The sequence below is a fragment of the Myodes glareolus genome, chromosome 7, assembly GCF_982192425.1.
Source record: "Myodes glareolus chromosome 7, mMyoGla1.1, whole genome shotgun sequence".
Taxonomy (NCBI): domain Eukaryota; kingdom Metazoa; phylum Chordata; class Mammalia; order Rodentia; family Cricetidae; genus Myodes; species Myodes glareolus.
Window position 1 is genome coordinate 5112757 of NC_142032.1, and position 20478 is coordinate 5133234.

The window sequence follows — 20478 nt, forward strand, 5'->3', positions numbered from 1 at the left end:
CCGGGCCGCCGCCGCGAAGCCTGGACGTTCGGAGCGCCAGATTCGACACGGGAAAGACCGCTGAGGTCGCGCCCTAGAGGGGCTGGAGAACCCATTGCCTTTGAAGCCCGGCAGGGTTCCCAACATAAATAAAAATCCAAGTTAAAAAGACCCGACTTGAGAAAAACAAACCCAAAAACTCCTCAGTTGTTCCACTGTTCCACCTCGATCAGCCGATTCGGCACGGCAGTTCCCGCCAAGAAAGAGCTAAAAGGTAAAGGGGGCGAAGGAATCCTCAAAGGAGAAGGGTCGTTATTGTAGGGAGTGAGGCCAGTGGTTTTGTGTTAATAACAACAAGAGTATCCTGTCACTCTGGCGGTGCTGAAAGTGCCGGAGCGAATGGCATGTCCCGCAGCGGGGGAGGCGGCGCGGAGAGGCAACTGCAGCTGGTCCCGGGCTGCCAGCCCAGGTGCACCCACGGGGATGCCAGTGCGAGCCGCCGGGCTGCAGAGGGCACCGCGCTTTGAGAGCTGTCAGTGCCTAACCTGAGAGTCATTTCTGACCCCCTCCCTTGGCCTTCCCCCATCCGGATCCAAAGGAAGAGGGTGCAGAGGAGCCTGTGGGCCTTTTTTGTCCTTGACCTCTTTAGACGTCTGGAGAGGGGACTGGTTACAGCCCCTGCGGTCTCGAGTGCAGTGTGGCCTAAGTACAATCTCACACGTTTGAACTTTGTTCCCTGTGCAGGGTTTGGTCCTATGGTGGAGGAGAAATGGAGCCACCCGGGAAACTGAAGCTGATCGGATCTCCATGAGTCACGAATAGGGGCAGTTTTGTGACCAACACACCTCTTTGATTATGGTGTGGCTTGTTTCCATAGTGACCTGAAGCTCCCGGTTGACAAGGAACTGTGACCCGACTTGTGAGTGGGCGCTTGCTTGCCCACGTGAACGAGAGCCAGGATAGCTTCAGTACAGTTATATGGAGCCTGTCTTAAAGTTGTTGGGCCTATACTTCTCAACCATGCTTAATTTTCAAGGCATTATTGATTCTTATTGATTCTTATTTTTATGAACCATGTCCTGGAAAAGAAAAAAAATCGCTTGAATGAAACAGCGTCGCAATGTAAAGAAAAACGATACAGACATTAGCCTGTGGTAGGGCATCTTAATTTATTGTGGTATAATGGAGCAGCGGGTGCTAAGTGTGTTGTGTGCCTGTATCAATCATCCCCAAAGGTTTAGAGTCCCACCAAGTTAGTTGGCTTTTGGTTTATTTGTTCCTGTTAAAACTTGTAGCAAGGAAAGGACTCTGAATTTACTAAAGACTCAAATACTCATAAAATCATTTGCCATGTTAGAAGACACACTTTGGGAGGAAGACATCTGGGAATATAAATCTAAACGAAAACCAAAACCAGCACATCCAAATAATTGTTCTCAAAATATCCCAGAATCTGTTGGAAAGGCAACAGATGGAAAAGACCAATCAAAACGAAAAGGAAACAAAAGAAGAACCACAGACGATAAAGACAACCAAAAGGCCCTGGGCGTATGCCTTGAAGAAACGGACTGTCCAATTTCTGTAGGTGGCAGTCAGAATTCTAGTGCTGGAGATGAGGTTCCGCAGTCTGAAAGCAAAGAGACCACTCCAAGAAAGAGCCGAAGAACACACAAAAAGAAACAAGTGTCCCCAAGGGTACGCCCAGTTTACGATGGATACTGCCCAAACTGTCAGATGCCCTTTTCCTCCTTGCTAGGTCAGACACCCCAATGGCATGTTTTTGAGTGTTTGGATTCTCCACCAATCTCTGACACAGGTAAGAAGCCCCAGGGGTCCTCCTGCTGCTGTCTCCCCACTGCTGGGAGATAAGAATGTCCAACCGTGCCTGGCGTGTTTATTTAAGGGCTAGTAATGTGAACCCAGGCCTTTGTGTGTGCCGCAGGCTCTTTATTGACTGAGCCATCATCCTAACTTCTCAGTTACTTTCCATAAACGTTCTCTGAAGTTTGCGGGAGCCATTGCCACTCTGCTTTCTCTTACTTGACTCTTACAAGAACCGCATAAGGTAGATGACATTAACATTTTATGGATGAGGACTCCTATAAGATAAATAACCGGGCCAATTTGTTATCCTATTTTAGAGTTAGATAAAAATTATAAACACATTTAGTTTCTAAATATGGGTATGCTGTATTCATAATGGGTGTTAGTAACCGGAAGAGGAACTAGAAGATAGTCTGAGATGACTAAGATTCTCTTAAATATGTGCCAGCAACAGAAGTGATGCCATGTTATTATATTTTAAGATAAATGTCATATTTAACATGTAGGAAATTTACTTGAACTATATGGAGAATGAGTTATGACTGTTTTTTTAAGTTATCTAAAATTATTTTCTCGTGAAGAGACTATTTGAAAAGTAATCTAAAAGTATTTGGTTTAAATGTAATAAATAGTACATTGTAAAACTATGTTGTACTAACCTTTGGTGTTTAAATGTTTTTCTCGGCACCAGCTGTCATGCACTTAGCCATAGCTATTGCCATAGTTCTTAAAGGCTACCCACAGTGGGCTGGGTGGTGGCACATGCGTTTTATCCCAGCACTTGGGAGGCAAAGGCAGGTGGATCTCTGTGAGTTCGCAGCCAGCCTGGTCTACAGAGTTCCAGGAAAGCTGGGGCTATACAGAGAAACTGTCTCAAAAACAAAATAAAATTGTGACCCATGGTGTTTGTCCTTAGAGGTAACTTTGTTAGTGCTGTCAAAGTTTATGTGTAAAATGATCTTTTTTTTTCTTTTTTAAACTGTTTTCAGAGTGTCCCGAGGGTCTTTGGTGTACCTGCACAATTCCTTCTCATTATAAGAAATATACTCACCTCCTGCTTGCCCAGAGTAGGGCTAGCAACGAACCTCTCAGCAGCCCATCACAGGTCTCAGCGCCCCTCAGCAGCCAGTCACACACGCTGGCTGGGCATTTTCCTGCAGCAAAGCCAGACCCTTCCTGTAACCCCGAGGAAAAATGGCCTGTGCATCTGAACACGGATAATTTAAGGAAAGTTTTAGAGGATTCTTCGTTGATGGTACAGTGTCTAAAAACATCCCAGCTTCCAGCCGAGACCGACAGAAAGATTCCCCCTTCCTCGGGCCCTCGTGTGTCCCTGGCTCCACAGCGTGCAGGGTTTGTTAAAAAGGACAAGCTTGTGGGAGATGGCTTGCCTCTTTCAGCGGACGCATTAACCAGTAAAAGCAGCTCCCAGAGTACGAGGGCACCATCGCCAGAAGACGACAGCAGCAGCTGTGAGATCTCTTACTCCCCGCTGCAGAGTGATGAGGAGACTTACGACTTGAATGGAGAGCTGGGTGATTCCCAGCAGGAGCTGTTCTCTACTCAGAGCTCTAAGGACAGTTGCCTGGAAGAGGATGGCTCTGCCATATTTGAAACACTTCTTGATCCCTTCCCGAAGGAGCGAGAAGGAGCCTGCCCGCTGGCAAAAAGCCTGCTGACTCAGGCTGAGTTCAGTGGCTTCTGTGAAGGCAGTGCTATAAGTGGTTCTTTTCAGCTTCCCCCACAAGGTGCCCCACCTCACACAGACACAGGCTTTCTCTTGTTTTCACCTTCATTAACAGCGGGGCGTGCTGCTTCTGATGATCAAACCACTAAAGCAAAACCTGGTGAGCCACGCAAATTTCACTCACTTGGTTCAAGCCATCAGACACAGAAAAGTGAAACGTCAGCTGTTGGCAGTCAGTTCTCTCTGCCATTCCGTACAAGTGCCATGTCAAAGCCGCCTGAAAAGGAGGGAGGAGAACACCTGCCTTTGCATCCGACCCAAAGTCAAATAAGAGGGTTAGGGAGTAAGGGCTTGGGTGCTACCATCGCTAGCTCAGCCTGTACCTGCAGAAAGGGAGAAAAGCCTTCTAGTGCGCCTCTCGCCAAATCTTTGAGCACTTTGCCTTCCAGTCCCAAGTGCAATGCCAGTCAGCCTTCCAAGAAGGCAATGAAGCAGATGGACATAGGTGTGTTTTTTGGATTACCACCCAAAAAACAAGCAGAGCCGTCCCCGAGGGCAAGTGCGGTAGGTGGGCCAAATGCCAGTCCAGGTGTGAGTCCTAAGGACAAGAGGCGCCAGCCGCGCAAGAGAAAAGCGGAAAACTCCCTAAGTGACTTAGAATTAGATTCAGGGAATTTAAATGAGAGTCAACACTCTACAGAACTGTCCCAAGAGAGGACACAACGTCAAAGGAAGAGACATAAAAAGTCAAGTTCATCATGGGAAGGAGCACCTCAGAGGCCAGAAGTGGGAGCAGTCAGTTTAAACCAAAGCAAAGCCTTTGTAAGCCGGACTCTTGGCAGGCTACAGAGAGGGAGCAGGGGCATTTCAGAGTCGTCTGGTGCCAGGGAAGCGAGAAGAACCTGTCCGTTCTATAAGAGAATCCCCGGTAAGTTGAAATACTGACTCCAGCTTCCCAGCGGAGACACAGCAGTGTTTAACTTCACTTTCCTTGTCGTTGGGTGGATATATTTGAAATAATTTGTGTTCAGCATATATTTTATTTGCTCTTTATAGCACTTTATGAATCTTTTTAACAGAATTGAGGCTTTTGTTTTTTGTTTTTGTTTTTTCTCCATTATCACCAACATTTTATTAAGCATTTATCTTATATATGCTTCTGTAATGATTAGGTAGCTGTTATAGATTACAGGAAGGCCAGTGAGCAGTGGAGGTTCCATTTAGCCAGAAAGAAAGTATAACGTCGGTGCACGTATCATAAAATCCCGTGGCTGAGCACTGCCGAAGCGGCTCAGCAACTTAAGAGAAGGGGAGGACGGCAGGCTGTGCTCCCCCAAGTGCCAGTTTCAGAGCAGTCAGAACTCGTGTGTTTATATATTCCAAATGAGTATCTGCCCGGCCTTCACAGATGAGTTCATACAAAAATGTGCATGGAAATGAATTCTATTACTAAAGAAACCACCAACTAACTCTTCAGTGGTATACAATAAGACAGCAGTAATATCCTCAGCTTCTAAATATCACATGAAAATGTGTCACTGATGGTTTGTTTGCGGCGATGATCGTGGTTTGCTTTTATGTTCTAAATGTTCTGTGTATTGATGGCCTCGACAGAAATGTGAAGCTGAGTCTTTACCTGCGCATCCCCTGCCGGCACCCTCGGCCATTTCTTCCAGAAGCTCATTTCAGAACAGTATTTCTCAACTTAATTTTTGTTATTGTTCCTCTGGGGAGACTCTTGAGGCGATTCCTTCTTCTCTCCCCCACTACCCTGACACGAAACAAGGACTGTAGATAGCCCTGTCTGTCTCTTACTTACTGTGGCCCTACCAGGGAGAACTGCAGACCTTTGTAATGCCCTTGGCCCCTACCATTTCTGACCCTAGAGGAGCGAATAAGTGTCACCTCATTGGGAATTCATGGTTTTGGACTTCTAAGTCATTCTCCGTTCACTGCTTTGTAGAAATGAGAGATTTCAATTGCCCCCTAAGTATCTGCATTGTAAAAGTATTAATTGGGGCAAAGAAATGATTGGTTTGTAACTTAGTGTCTTAACTAATTTTTTTTGGTGAGACTATGCGCAAGCACTGGGATGTTTAGTAGACACGGGAGTTATTCTTACCTTTTGGTAAATTTACGTTTTAAGTAAATCATAGTTTAATTGGGGGTTAAACAAGAGGTACCGGTCAGAGGGGCCTGCTCTTCAGAAGGAACCCAGGCACATAACCACCTTGGCTCCTGCTCATCCCCCGTGGGGCATCTCGTTGCAGGAACTGGCTTCACCGTGGATGCTTTCCAGTACGGCGAGGTTGAAGGCTGCACTGCCTATTTCCTCACGCATTTCCATTCCGATCACTATGCCGGCTTGTCTAAGGACTCCACGTTCCCAATTTACTGTAGTGAGGTAAGTTTTAGCGTTCTAAACTCTGGCTCGGTGGAGTGTTGCGACTTTGGGAAGCTTGGTTAAAAAAAAAAATAGAATATTGAAAACTAGGAGCCAGCATTATAGTGGAGAAGGTGGATAAAGCAGACCCCACATAAGGCTGAAAAACCAAATTGTCACTCTCAACAGTTTCAAATTGCTTTTACCAATGAATTTTATTATGTGAGAATAATAAACGTTCTCACGGTATACTCAGTAGTTTTACTCAACAAACACTCTTTGAAGTGCCGAACTGATGTGCAGGCAGAGCACTTAACCGTAGGGAACTTGTAGCTTCCAGGGCCAACATCCACAGATAATGCTGTGGGGGCGGGGGGCTGCTCTGCAACAGTGCCACCTCAGACCCTGTCCCCAGCGAAAGGGAGAGGGAGTGTCACCATACAGAATACCTTGAGCTGCCTGTTAGGTGTGAACACAGTAATCCCGGTTCCCAGGGCTTTCTCTGGATTTTGATTTAATCCTCACAGCAGTCACCGAATATCCTCTCGGGTAGATTGTGGAGAGGCACAGGCACCTCAGAAATGTGTACTTTAGGCTTCCAGAAAGTTCAGAATCTCCACCACATACCAGGAAGAAACACGGGAAAACCCATACTAGTGGACAGTGACCAGGTGGGGAAGCATTTTGTGCCTCCGGCAGGGAACAGCAAGCATTTCCAGGTGAGCAGGCGGAAGAGCAGCATGGCTGTCTTACAGACGTTTCCTGGTGTGAATGGAGCATTCACAGGCATCAAATGGGGAGACTGGGATTACCGAGACACCATGGTTCTCAGTGACTGTGACACACAACTCTCAGTGTCCAGCTGTACCAGTAATGAATTCACCATCTGCAGATAACCGGCAATTTGTTGAAGAAGAAGCTCCGTGTGCAAGAGCAGTACGTCCATCAGTTGCCGATGGACACTGAGTGTGTAGTGGACGGTGTCAAGGTTGTTTTGCTGGATGCCAATCAGTAAGTGTGAAGTCCCTTGTCCTCCCACTTGACGTAGAAGACAGGACACCCGGCTCATGCAGGGTGCCTGTTTTAAAGCGTTGACAAAGAACAGTGGCCTGCTTGGTCTAGAGCCTAGAGCTAACAAACTTGGCTCTTAACTGGAGTAAATCCTATTTCTACTTTTGAAAATGTAATTTTAGTATCAGATTAAGTGTAGAGAGAATCTGTTGTCTAACTCATGTTGTCAACCCATGTTGACTTATGACACTTCATATTTTTAAAAAGTATGTTGTTATTGTTCATCAGAGATGAAGTTTTCCATTTTCTTTAACATAATTTGCATAAAAGTGAAATCTTATATTCCATTTGGATACCAGAGGATTGGTACCTTGCTTCCCACCCTAACGAAATGATTTTAAGCTAAATAATAATAATAATAATTCAATTTTAGACTGTAAATATTTGGAGTGTTCCTTTTTCCATGGAAGTAGGTTTTTTCCTCTGTCTCTGTCGTTCTCCCCTCCCCGTCTCTTTTTCTTCTCCATCCCTCCCTCTGAGATCCTTTTCCCTCTCTGGCTGTCCCCCAGTGTAAGGTACCATCAGGATTCCTGTTGCCCAAACACAGCCACCAGCTGTGCTTCCTTCTGGGTTGTGAGCCTATCCATAGAGATCACGAGTATGTAGAGAAAGAAGAAAGGCTAAGTCTAGATTTATTGAAGTCCAGGCCAACATTATCATGTTAGATTCTGTCAAAGAAAAAAAAAATTGTTGTCTAGCCTCGCTAGTATTCCTTTTGTTCATTGCCAGTTTGAGTTCTGATAATTTTTGGAGTTGATGTTATTGAAATATTTACCACAGATGACTAGTTCACATAACTGCTTGTTCAAGCTAGTATTTTTTCATCAAACAGAAACTGTCCTGAGGGCTTAGGGGCCAGTCTGTCCTAGAACCGGGACTTCTTAGGACTGTGTACCTGTAGGCTGGGCAGCCCCTCCTCCCCTCCCCCACCCACCCCCAACCGTACACCTGTGCTCAGGCTCAGCTCAGAAAGTCCGTGCTCCCACTGATGCTGAAAGAAAAGCCCTTGGCCCAAGTGCCTTGCCCGTGCCCCGCTAAGATGCCTTTGTCCAGCTGTCCAGGTGCCGCCATGATCCTTTTCCGTCTTGCCAATGGCGCTGTCACACTGCACACGGGAGACTTCCGAGCCAACCCCAGCATGGAGCGCTCTCTTCTCGCAGGCCACAGAGTCCACACGCTCTACTTAGACACCACGTAAGACACGCATCCTTTGAGTGTTCTCTCTTCTCTCTGAGAGCTTTGTCTACATTTTATGGGTAATTTAAGCTTTTGCTTAGATAATTAAAGTGATGGTTCACAGCCAATTATTTTTAAGAGTGTTAATCAAAAGGATGCCCATTAAAAAAATATACCTGCTAAAAGGCAAATTTAGAATTAAATGTCATAATTTTTTGTTATTTTAGTTTGGATAATGTTTATAGGACAATTCTGTTACTAAAAAAAAAAAAAAGAAAATTTGGAAGACAGATTTTTAAGAAAATCCACTTTAAATTATTCCTTCTCCAAAGTGTCTGTATAGTTGCTGGGTATAATTGTGAAGGGGAAACAGGCTACAATGTAGTTTTGTTTGTGACTATTGGAATTACTTTTGTTCTTTTCTTAAAATGGTAATTTTTAAGTGGCACCTTTGAATCCTTCAGTGATAGAAATATAATTGCGTAAGAGATTATATTTGAATTATGTAGTCTCAGCTTTACTAAGGCATAAATGACAAAATGATAAGTATTTATTTTATACAATGTAATATCATATATTAAAATAATCCATTGATTTGTTGGGGATTAATTCTATTAAATATTTATAGGATTTTTTTAGATGAGATATAAAAAGCAGACACACGACGGACAAGTCTTCTTACAGCCAGTGCCTCACAGTGACACTGTGTCCTCTAAGTCCCAGCCAGTGGCCCACAGTGACGCTGTGTCCTCCTGAGTCCCTAAGTCCCAGCCAGTGGCCCACAGTGATGCTGTGTCCTCCTGAGTCCCTAAGTCCCAGCCAGTGGCCCACAGTGATGCTGTGTCTTCCTGAGTCCCTAAGTCCCAGCCAGTGGCTCACAGTAACACTGTGTCCTCCTGTGTCCTTTAAGTAATAGATAAATATTTTTCATATGGTTCTTCATATGGTTCTGAATGTCTCTGTGAGTTTTCATAGGAAAAAGGTACCCAGATTCTTTCCCCCTTTTTGATGGCTGAATAGCAAAAACAATTCTGAAAGTCACGGGAAAATCATTTGTTTGGTGTTTATAGTGTGTCATATTTTGGCAAAATCACTCTTTTCATCTCAAAATATATGCAGATAACAGCTTGGGCCAGTCCTTCACCAGGTGTTTTGTATCTGGGTCCAGATAGATTTGTTTCATTATTTTTAATTGTGTGTCTGTGTGAGTATGCAGTTGAGTGCAGTGCCAGAGGGAGCCTACGACACTGGTTCCCCTGGAGCTGGAGTCACAGGCTACGTCGGCATCTGACTGATATGGGTGCTGGGAATGGAACTCAGGTCCCCTGGAAGAGCAGCATGTCCTCTTAACCCCTGAGCCATCTCTCCAGCCCCATGTCTGCGGTATTCTTGTGATGTATGCATTTGTGTATCTGTGAAAGGTGATAGCGGTGTGGACATCACCTTTAATGTGAAATGCCACATTAAAATTCATGTTAAGTTTCTTATTTATTAAGTCAGAGTTCTTTCCTGCAAATATAATCTCTTTCAATTATATTTTCTTTGATAGTTACTTGGGTTTTAAAAATAGTACTGAGTTTTATCATTCATAGTTAAAATGGCTAAATGGGTAGAAATATTCTTACTGAGAAGAAAATATTCCAACAGGAAATTTCTTTGAGGATGATAAAAACATAATTAAAATATCTGTTAGAAAGCTCTTATCCTACTATAAACTGGCAGGAACTGGAAATGAGCATTTTCATTCCAGGCAGTGTGAGTCCGTCCTCTGAACGCTTGGTACCCGGAGGATGCAACTGGCTGCTTTGTTTTCCTCTAAAGCAGCATCCAATAGAGCCAGTGTCATATTCCCCTGTTAACGAGAACTGCGTTTCCTTGTCACAGATACTGCAGCCCAGAATTTACCTTCCCGTCCCAGCAGGAGGTTATCCAGTTTGCCATCAACACTGCCTTTGAGGCGGTAACTCTAAACCCACGCACTCTTGTTGTCTGTGGCACGTACTGTATCGGAAAGGAGAAAGTCTTCCTCGGTGGGTGCGAGCGGTGTCTAATTTGCATTAATATATTATAAAGATCAGATTCTCTTGCAAAGGGCCCTTTCAGTCTCTGCTCTTGCGTTTGATATTTGTTTTCTGAAATGATCCAGTATTACCTATGAAGTTAAAGGGAAAATGGATAGCGTTTGATAAATTTAAACCAGGAGGCTAAAGTTTATGTTGACACTTATGTCTATAGACTATTTATCAGCAAAATCTGTGTAGCATTGTGATTTAATTAGCTCGGAAAGGTGCTTACTGCAGCTGTACTGCACCGTTCCTGCGGTGACCACCAGCAAACGGTTGGAGAGTAATACAACTGTTGCTCTTGAGTGGTTTCTCCTGTCTTCCTGTAGTTTGTCTCAGTGATGTGTTGTTCTGTTTCTGTAGAGTGCTCCCCATTTCTTCTTAAATATGACGATACTATGTCAACTTCTAAGAGATGGAATGATACGCCAGGGTTCAATATGTCCAAGAGGACTTCCTTTCCAACTACCTCTTTCTACACTGCTTACGTTTTTATGACTAATTTTATCTTTAATCATGTGCACGTGTGTACATGTTTCTACATGTGAGTACAGGTGCCCACAGAGGCCAGAAGAGGGCATCCAATTACCTTGGAGCTGGAATTACACGTGGTTGTGAGTCACCATCTAGGATGCTGAGGACAAACTTGGGGCCTCTGCAAAAGCAATACACACTCCTAACCACTGAGCCCTTTTGACATCCCTGCCTTCTATTCTTCTTTTGTGGTTTTTAAATAATAAGTATAGACCTTTAAAAAAGATATCTTTGGCTTTCAGGTTGTTAATTCCACATAGCTAATGAGCAAAGCCATTTGGCTATTTGTGATTAAAGTGTGAATGTTTGTTTTTGTGGATCTGCTTTTTCTTTGGTAAGGTTTTTTCTTTTTAAATTTGAGTAAGTTATAACCCTGTTTATTTAATGAACCGTGATTTTATTGTTTTTCATCTCTTGCTTGCCTACAGCCGTTGCTGATGTTTTGGGTTCAAAGGTGGGCATGTCCCAAGAAAAATATAAAACTTTGCAGAGCCTCAATATACCAGAAGTCAGTTCCCTCATAACTACAGACATGTCCAGTTCTTCAGTTCACCTCCTCCCAATGATGCAAATTAATTTTAAGGTAAGCTCTCACGAGGTGTGTCTTTTAGGGTGACCCAGCAAAGGTCTGTATTTGACTCTAAGGAATTGTGAAAGAATCCCCCCAAGGGAGGTATCTAATGCTTTTAGCTTTTCTATGTGAGTACCTCTGTAGAGTAATTCACATGCCTACCAGGACTTTAAACACTAGAGGATTAGCCCAAATGTAAGCACACAAACAGAAGCACTTGTAGCCATCTGGCTATCCAGACTTCTGTACCAGGACCATGTTTCCCAGGGTGAGGGAGGGAGTTAGACAGGTGTAAGTTCATCTCCTGTCCTATTCAATTCTGATCTTTAGCCTTGGTCATTAGACACTGCTGTCTACTGAATGAGTTATTTTCTTCTTAGGTCCCTGAGGGAGTTGAAGATTAGATTGTTGTAGTTATAGTTTACCAGATGCAGAAAGCAAGTTACGATAGAAAGTAAATTAGGTACAAGACTTTGGACTCACCAAGATAGGATAGATATGGAGTGTTTTCTCTGAACTTGCCAAATGCAAATGGACTAGACATTGTTGATGTATTTATTGTCTGTATAGTATATAGTTATTGTACTTATTGTATATAGTTTTTCTTATATTAGTTAAAGCCTTTTTATTTTAGACAAAAAAGGGGGAAATAGTGGTGTATTATTTGTTTTTAATAAATAAAGCTTGCCTGAAGATCAAAGAGTAAAGTAGCCATACTAGTTAGCCATACAGGCCAGGGAGTGGTGGCACACACCTTCAATCCCAGGACTCGGGAGATGGAAGCAGACGGGTCTCTGCGAATTCAATGCCACTCTAGGCTACAGAAAATTCAATCTGTCTAAAAGAGAAACATAAGGTGATCCCAGCACTTGGGATCACACACCTTTAATCCCAGCACTAGAGAGGTAGAGACAGGAGTCATATGGCTGGGTGGAGAGAGGAATATAAAGGGGAGGAGACAGGAACTCGGTGGTGGTGTGGAGCTTGAGGATTTGTAGAGACTGGATCTCGCCCCATTTCAGTTTGAGGTAGAGGCTCAAAACAGTGGCTGGCTGTTTTGCTTTTCTGACCTTAAGGTTGAACCCCGGTGTCTGACTCTGGATTTTTATTAATTGTGCTGCACAGTAGCTTTTCTGGAGCTCTGTGAACTGGGGAGCCTGTGCCTTACAAATAACAAGCTGTCAGGAAAGTGAGTGCTGCTTCCTGAGCAGGGATTCTCCTGCTCACCTTTGTACAGAAGGTGAAAGGATAAGTTTAGGACCTATTTTCCTGGGTTTATCATCCATACATTTTCAGGTTTCGCCAAGGAGGATTTTGCACATTGCTAATTGAGTCATCCCTGTGAGCGTTTTAAGTTTGAGAGCTGCCTACCTGGCGGAGAGTCTCAGGGGATGCTGGTTACTCTGAAGGATGTGTAGTACTGTTCTACCTGGCGGAGAGTCTCAGGGGATGCTGGTTACTCTGAAGGATGTGTAGTACTGTTCTACCTGGCGGAGAGTCTCAGGGGATGCTGGTTACTCTGAAGGATGTGTAGTACTGTTCTACCTGGCAGAGAGTTTCAGGGGATGCTGGTTACTCTGACGGATGCGTAGTACTGTCCTATCTGGCAGAGAGTCTCAGGAGATGCTGGTTACTCTGAAAGATGCGTGGCACTGTCCTGGAGACAGGAACACTTTTTAATTCCCTACTTGGTTTGTTTTGTCTGAGCAGATTGTCAGGGTGGCTAGTTAGTGTAATGGAGGTTGAGGCGTTAGAACTTTTCACAAGGTGTTCGCAGATGCTGTCTGCTGCAGAGAAGACTAGAGGGAAGGAAAGCAGACTGCGACTAGAACAGTCATGCTGACCAGCACAGGGGCTGTGCAGCCAAATCACGATGGGAGGGGTCAGGTGGCAGAGAGCTTAGGAAGGAGTGAGAGACCATCCAAAGAAGGCACACATGGATGGAGGCAGCACAGTGCTGTAAGCTGTCAGGACATTACAGATCCTACAGTGAAATAACCCCGTGCTCACATCCGGATGACTATAGTGAGACAGACAGACAGTAACACTGTTGAGCGGGCGTGGGGAGACTTGAGCCCTGTGAGTGCTTTGCAGTCACAGCCCTGGGAAGCAGAGAGGCGAGTCTCTAGACCTCCCTGACCAGCTAGCTGAGGACTCAGCAAGTTTCAGATACTGAGAAAGCCTGCCTTAAGAACAGATGGAGCCCAGTGAACACCACACAAGATGGCCCTCTGGCCTGCACAAGCACAGCATGTGCCTGAACACATACACGATCACGTGCACTCTCATCACAACACGTACCTGAACACGTACACGATCATGTGCGCTCTCGTCACAGCACGTACCTGAACACATACACGATCACGTGCACCACAACACGTACCTGAACGCATACACGATCATGTGCACTCTCATCACAGCACGTACCTGAACACATACACGATCACGTGCACTCTCATCACAACACGTACCTGAACACATACACGATCACGTGCACTCTCATCACAACACGTACCTGAACGCATACACGATCACGTGCACTCTCATCACAACATGTACCTGAACACATACACGATCACGTGCACTCTCATCACAGCACGTACCTGAACACATACACGATCACGTGCACTCTCATCACAACACGTACCTGAACACGTACACGATCATGTGCACTCTCATCACAGCACGTACCTGAACACATACACGATCACGTGCACTCTCATCACAACACGTACCTGAACACATACACGATCACGTGCATTCTCATATCTGAAAGTTAAGTCTGCAATCCTGCAAATGATGCTTAATTCACACGCTGGCTCATGCCAAGGTCTTACAGGCGTCATATGGATGACTGCCACCTCAGACTTAACTGTATTGTCTAAATGTGGTGAGACCCGATCTACAGATGCTGTGGGGGATGGTTGGCCTTCTGAAGGAAACTGGCAACATTACCAAGGCGTTTTCCTCACTAACTGGTTTCTAATAAACAGAGAGAGACAGTCATAAGTCAAGGACTTTGTGTTGACCGGATAGTTTATAATAGCTTTCCTCGTGAGAAGTCCTGCGGTTGTAGCCAGTACAGCTAGCGGTTGCTGGCAGCCTTCTCTGCAGATTTGGCTCATGGAGCCCTGAGTTTCTATTTGTAGCACTGGTTTATATCAAATGCTATTTTTAGAATAACCGATTTGTCTGCTAGGTTCTCATTTAATTCTTTCAGGTAGTCTTGAAGAAACAAAGAGAAGAGGGTAAGTTGGTAGCTGTGCTGCAACCTCAACCCAGTTTAGGGGACTATGCAGAGATTATACTTATTATCCAGTCTCTGTTTACTGTCACTTCCTTTCTTCTGGAGTGCAAAGTGAGGAAAATAGTAAATAAAAAAATAACCAAAACAAAAACTTGTTGGTTGGCAGTGCCGGGATGGAATGGAAACTTTAAATGTCTGTAGCCCAGCTCTTAAAGCTCTAGGAGTTGACTAGAACTCCGCGGTTTTCATGACAGATAGCTTTATATTTGTTTCACATTAATGAAAGGTTTTGGTTGGCACAAAGGCAGTGGAGGGGAGACTGGGAAGAGGACTCAGCAGATAAGAGCACTTGCTGCCTAATCATGTGGCCCTGGGTTCAGATCTCCAGAGCCCATGTAAAAAGCCAGGTATAGGTGCAAGTGCTCACAACCCCAGTGCCGTAGGGAAGAGGAAGAAGGTGACTGGGGCTGCTGGCCACCAGCCTGTTCCGGGTTCAGTGACTGACCCCGACTCAAGGGAAGAAGGCAGAGCTTGGCAGAGCAAGACACCCATGTCCTCCACACGTGCACGGGCACACATCACACAGACACGGAAATGAGGCTATTTCATCAGTGAAGTGCATTTTGGTTCATTCTAAGCTTTTGAAATCCTAAGTTTCAACCTGAAAATCAAAAATATTGACCTTAAAAAAAATTCCCTTATGCAGTTATTCCCATTCTTACTATTACCGCCTTTCAAAGATTTAACTTGGAATGGATTCTGTTTGTTTGTTTGTTTTGTTTTGTTTTGTTTTGTTTTCCTAGACAGGATTTCTCTGTAGCTTTAGCTCCTGTCTTGGAACTCACTCTGTAGACCAGGCTGGTCTCAAACTCACAGAAATTCACCTGCCTCTACCTCCCAAGTGCTGGTATTAAAGGTGTGCACCTCCACCGCCTGGCCTTGGAATGGATTTTTAGAGGATTTTGAAATGCTGTAGTTAGTTATAACTTCAGCTGAGGCACTTTATTCTACTTGGCTCTTACGAGAAGAGCATGTATGGTGGTTAGAATAAGGGTGGCTCCTATGGGCTCGTATATTTGAATACATAGTCATCAGGAAGTGACGCTATTTATTAAGGACTAGAAGGTGTGACCTTGTTGGAGGAAGTGCCTCATTATGGGTGGGCTTCAAGACTTCAAAAGCCCAGTCCTTCTGTCTCTGTCTGTGGATTAGGATGTAGCTCTCAACTACTTCTCCAGCACCATGACTGCCTTGCCTGCTGCTGTGCTCCCTGTCTTGATGTCAAAGACCTAAACCTGTGAAACTGTAAGCAAGCCCCCAATTAAATGCTTTCTTTTATTAAAATTTCCTTGATTATGGTGTCTCTTCATAGTAATAGAACAGTAACTAAGACAGAAGTTGGTACCAGAAACTGGGTATTGATGTTTGTTAGAGAAATATGGAAGACTTTGGGAGTTTGGACTAGAAAAGTAATTGGGTGCTTTGAGCAAGGGTTAATGGGCCATCCCATTAGGGTAGAAGACAGTGCTGAGGGCGATTGATCTGTGGGGTTCCAGCTCCTGCAGTCAAAGGGGAAGCTTATCTGTAAATGGCCTAGAACCATTCTTGTGATATTTTGGCAATGAACATGGCTATTCTTTGCCCTTGTCCTAAAAAAATCTTCCTGAGGCTGAGTTAGAGAGTTGTGAATTGATGGCATCAGTGGAGGAAGCTTTAAGACAGCCTAGTATTGACTGTGTTATGCGATTACTAGTGGTCACTCATGTGCAGGTCTATAGTGGATATGAACAAACTGATCAAAGAAAAATACAAAATGTACACCTTAGGAGAGAGAGAGAGAGAGAGAGAGAGAGAGAGAGAGAGAAAGAGCGTGCGAGCGCATCAGGAAGTGCAACGGCCTAAGTCCAGTGCTAAAGAAGATAAAAAGTTTAAAGAAAAGCCTGACAGTGCTGGAAGAAAGGGAGTGCTGACCTTAGGGCAAGACTCTGCCCAGCTAGCTTCCAACTTCTGAAAAGAAATAAAGAAGAGCTTCTGCAGTGAGGGAAACCATCTGCAGCAGAAAGCTGGTGAAGATGCAGTTGAACGAGGGGCCATGCTCCAGGCCCAGTAGGCAGCAGAACGTGGCAGCTTCAGGCACATGGTTCTGGCCTTAGAGTCAAGAATCCAAGAAAGGAACAATGTGGGGAATCCCCTCCATAGCCAGTCGTGTGTCAGGAATGTCCCTGCATGGAGGTCCAGAGAGGCCGTGTGTGAAGCTGTGAAGGTGGAGCCTGGGCCGCCTTGGAGAACCCAAGATGTTGGAAATGCCAGAATTGTGGGAGACCTGCCAAGGAAAGCTGCTAACTGGGAGTGGAACCAGCTCAAGAGGAAGACGTGTGCTGTAGTCAACAAAGCTGAAAGGGGCTGGAGATCTGAAGAGTGCTTTGACATCAGACATGAAGTTGCAGAGTTTGGAGTTTGGCCTGCTGAGTTTCCAGTCTTGATTTGGTCCGGTATTTCCTCACTATGCTCCTTTTCCTCTCTTTTGGAATAGCAATATGTATTCTGTGCCATTGTATTTTAGAAGTATGTGATTTTTTAAAAAAAAAAATTTTGATTTTTATAGGGGTTTACAGTTAGGAGATGTCATGAATATCAGAAGAAACTTTGAAGTTTGGATTTTTTAATATTATTGAGACTGTCGTAGATATGGGGACTTTTGCATTATGATACGGCTACAAACCAGTGGGGTCTGAGAGTGGAATGTGGTGGTTTGAATAGGTATGGTCCCTATAGACCCACAGATTTGATGCTTGGTTACCAGGGAGTAGCATTATTGAAAAGATTGGGCAGTGTGGCCTTGTTGGAGTAGGTATGGCTTTGTTGGAGTAGGTGTGTCACTGGGGGGTGGGCTTTGAGGCTTCAAAAACCTAAGCTAGTATCCCTGCTTCTGTTTGAGGATGTAGAATTCTTAGCTATTTCTCCAGGGTCGTGCCTACCTGCATCAGCTCCCTGCCATGGCGATCCTATACTGAGCCTGGGAAACTGTAAAGAAGCCCCCAGTTAAGCACTTTATTCGCTAGGCGTTGCCTTGGTTGTGGCGTCTCTTCACAGCCGTACAACAGTAACAAGACAGCACGGTACTCCTGATTACAGGGCCTGAAGACTGAAGATGAGCCCAGTTCACATTTGAGGGTGAAAAGTCTGGATCCGTGCTGAGTACAGTACCACTCTTAGCTGGGGACGTCTGTGTCCTCATCAGCTTACACACGAAGACTTATGTTGCATTTATGTTTATTGTTATAATATTAATGTCTCTGTATGTAGGGTTTGGGAAGCGGTGGGGTTTTTGTAGTTAACCAGTCATAATTCATTTGACTCTATTACTTAGCTTGCAAACAATTAATTGTACCCTTTTCCAAAAGAGAAGCTGTGTGTTTCCCATGTCTGTCTTCCTAGAAGCCTGGTCCTGGGGTACTGCACACCATTCTTACAGCAGGCCTGCCTGTGGCTGCCAGTGCTGCTCTCTCATCTCGCCCTTTGACCCCACACGGTCTGTCTCTGTTGACACTGACCAGCAAACCAACTGTTCTCATTTAACAGGGCTTACAGAGTCATCTGAAGAGGTGTGGTGGGAAATTCGATCAGATTTTGGCTTTTCGACCTACAGGATGGACACATTCCAATAACATAACTAGCATAGCGGATATCACTCCCCAGACGAAAGGAAATATATCAATATATGGTAAAATTGTTCCAATTTCTCATTTTTGTCAATTTCTCCTTTTCTATTATGTCTTTTTATCTGTGCGTGTGTACCATGTGTAGCCGTGGAGCTCAAAGACATCTTGTGCGTGTGTACCATGTGTAGCCGTGGAGCTCAAAGACATCTTGTGCGTGTGTACCATGTGTAGCCGTGGAGCTCAAAGACATCTTGTGTGTGTGTACCATGTGTAGCCGTGGAGCTCAAAGACATCTTGCAGGAGCCCGTTCTCTCCTTCCACCCTGTGGGTCCGGGGACCAAACTTGGATCCTAAGGCACGGCAGCAAGTGTCCTAACCCACTGAACCGTCATTCCGGTCCAAAATTTCTCACTTTAATGTTTGTTACTGTTAATTCCTTAAAATCATTATGAAATTAAGAACCAAGAAAAACAGACAGCAAAGAATTTAGCAGCTCTAGGGTTTCGAGGCTCTCTACAACCCTGAATTCCTATCCAGTCCTGTAACCCAGCAAACAAGAGTTGGTGATATTCTGATGGTGACTAAGGCAGATCACTGCGTGCTGTAGTCAGGGTATTAGAGGAAACAATAGAAGTACTCGAAAGGACAATGCTGTGGTTTTATACCCAAGTTTAGCTGTCAGGAAGCGGTGAGGTCGTGACAGGAAGAGGTGGGTTAGATGTGGGGACTGCGGGGTGACAACTGGTGCCGGCTTGCCCATGTGTGTTAGTCCCTTGGGAGACGTGCGCTATGTCACCCCATGACCCTCCTCCGTGGGACTTTAACTGTAAAAGGCACAAAGGGATTTTTAGAATCCTCATTTTTTTTTGCTTCTTGCTATATATATATATGTAAAACTTGGCCCTGGCATTGGCTTTCACTAGAAACTGAAAGTTTCCTGCTTGGCATTCTCATTTTCCTCACATTTCCTCTGATTTCCCTGATGTTCACAGTAAGCAAAGTGTTTGGAGCAGCGGTTCCAACCTTCCTAACCCTGCGACCCTTTAATAGCGTTCCCCGTGTTGTGCTGACCCCAACCAGAAAATTATTTTTTTGCTGCTTCATAACTGTAACTTTGCTACTATTATGAATCCTAATAAATATCCATGTTTTCTGGTGGTCTTAGGTGACCCCTTTGAAAAGGTTGTTCAACCCTCAGAGGGGTCTCAGCCCGCAGGTTGAGAGCCACTGATTTAGAGGACGAAAATCCCAACTAAATATAATTCTAGAATACTTTTTAGGTATGTGCATTTAAAAGTTGTGTTTTGGGGTTTTGTGGGGTTTTGTGTGTGTATCTGTGTGTGTGCCCTGAGTTTTCTGTTAATGTTTTAATCTTTATTAATCATAAAAACATCAAGTTTTATTATCATAACTAAAGCACCAGAATTTTTTAACAGCAACATTCTATATTGCTTTTCTATCTTTTTTTTTTACTTTTATTATTTTGGTTTTTAGTAAGTAATCTCTTCCTTTTGGCCTTACAGGAATTCCCTATAGTGAACACAGTAGTTACCTAGAAATGAAACGTTTTGTCCAGTGGCTGAAACCACAGAAAATCATTCCCACTGTAAATGTCGGCACCTTTAAGTCCCGGAATGCGATGGAGAAGTGCTTTAAAGAGTGGAGACTGGAGGCTGGATACTGATGCTGTTGCAGAAGAGTCAGCAGGCGGTGGTGGTGAAGTGTAAACCAATAGGAAATGCATCTTCTGAAAGCAGTCTCAGGACTGTGTTTCTCACTCATCTTTGAATACTGTATCCATGCTTCTGAATCCTCTCAGATTCCTCAGGGACAGCTGAGAAGGTGTCTTCCCCGTGCCTTTAATTCTTCATTCTTTCTCCATGGAGGCAATCTGCAGCAGCCTGAGGGGACTCACGATAATGGATACTAGACCAAAAGTAATATGAAATAAAACTTTTATATGATATGCATTCTTAAATAAAAATTAATATAGATGTTATTAAACCATCTTTGATGGGTTTTGTTGTTTCATTTTCTTTTTAGTAGACTTAATTTTTTAAAACAATTTTATACTCACTGCTGTAGACAGAAGTTTCTGTCCCACCCAGTCCCACAGCCATTCAGTCCCAAATAAACACACAGAGGCTTATATTAATTATAAACTGTTTAGTCTATTAGCTCAGGCTTATTACTAACTAGCTCTTACAACTTAAATTCACCCACAATTCTTATCTATGTTTACCCACATGGCTTAGTACTTTTTCTCAGTAAGGCATTCTCA

The 20478-nt window shown here is 44.2% G+C and overlaps 1 protein-coding gene across 2 annotated transcripts; it reads left to right on the forward strand.

Annotated features, from left to right (window-relative positions):
• The first annotated feature begins 96 nt into the window (after positions 1–96).
• Dclre1a (DNA cross-link repair 1A) lies at positions 97–20206 on the forward strand. 2 transcript variants are annotated; one of them, XM_048423098.3, is made up of 10 exons: positions 99–253; positions 724–1795; positions 2793–4418; positions 5761–5894; positions 6766–6884; positions 7998–8138; positions 10005–10150; positions 11146–11300; positions 18118–18259; positions 19721–20206. In XM_048423098.3, the coding sequence occupies exons 2-10, from the start codon at positions 1330–1332 to the stop codon at positions 19879–19881; spliced, it is 3090 nt and encodes a 1029-aa protein (XP_048279055.2). In that variant the 5' UTR covers positions 99–253; positions 724–1329; the 3' UTR covers positions 19882–20206. The 2 variants fall into 2 exon arrangements, with proteins under 2 accessions (XP_048279056.2, XP_048279055.2); XM_048423099.3 differs by lacking the exon at positions 7998–8138 and having other exon boundaries at positions 97–253.
• Positions 20207–20478: the final 272 nt, after the last annotated feature.

What these genes read in the sequence shown, in the direction of transcription:
- Dclre1a (XM_048423098.3), top strand. Translation starts at nt 1,330, where the DNA reads ATGTTAGAAGACACACTTTGGGAGGAAGACATCTGGGAATATAAATCT. An exon ending in GTTTTGCTGGATGCCAATCA is followed by an intron (nt 6,885 to 7,997) that starts GTAAGTGTGAAG and finishes GCCTTTGTCCAG; the next exon opens with CTGTCCAGGTGCCGCCATGA. An exon ending in AGGAAATATATCAATATATG is followed by an intron (nt 18,260 to 19,720) that starts GTAAAATTGTTC and finishes TTGGCCTTACAG; the next exon opens with GAATTCCCTATAGTGAACAC.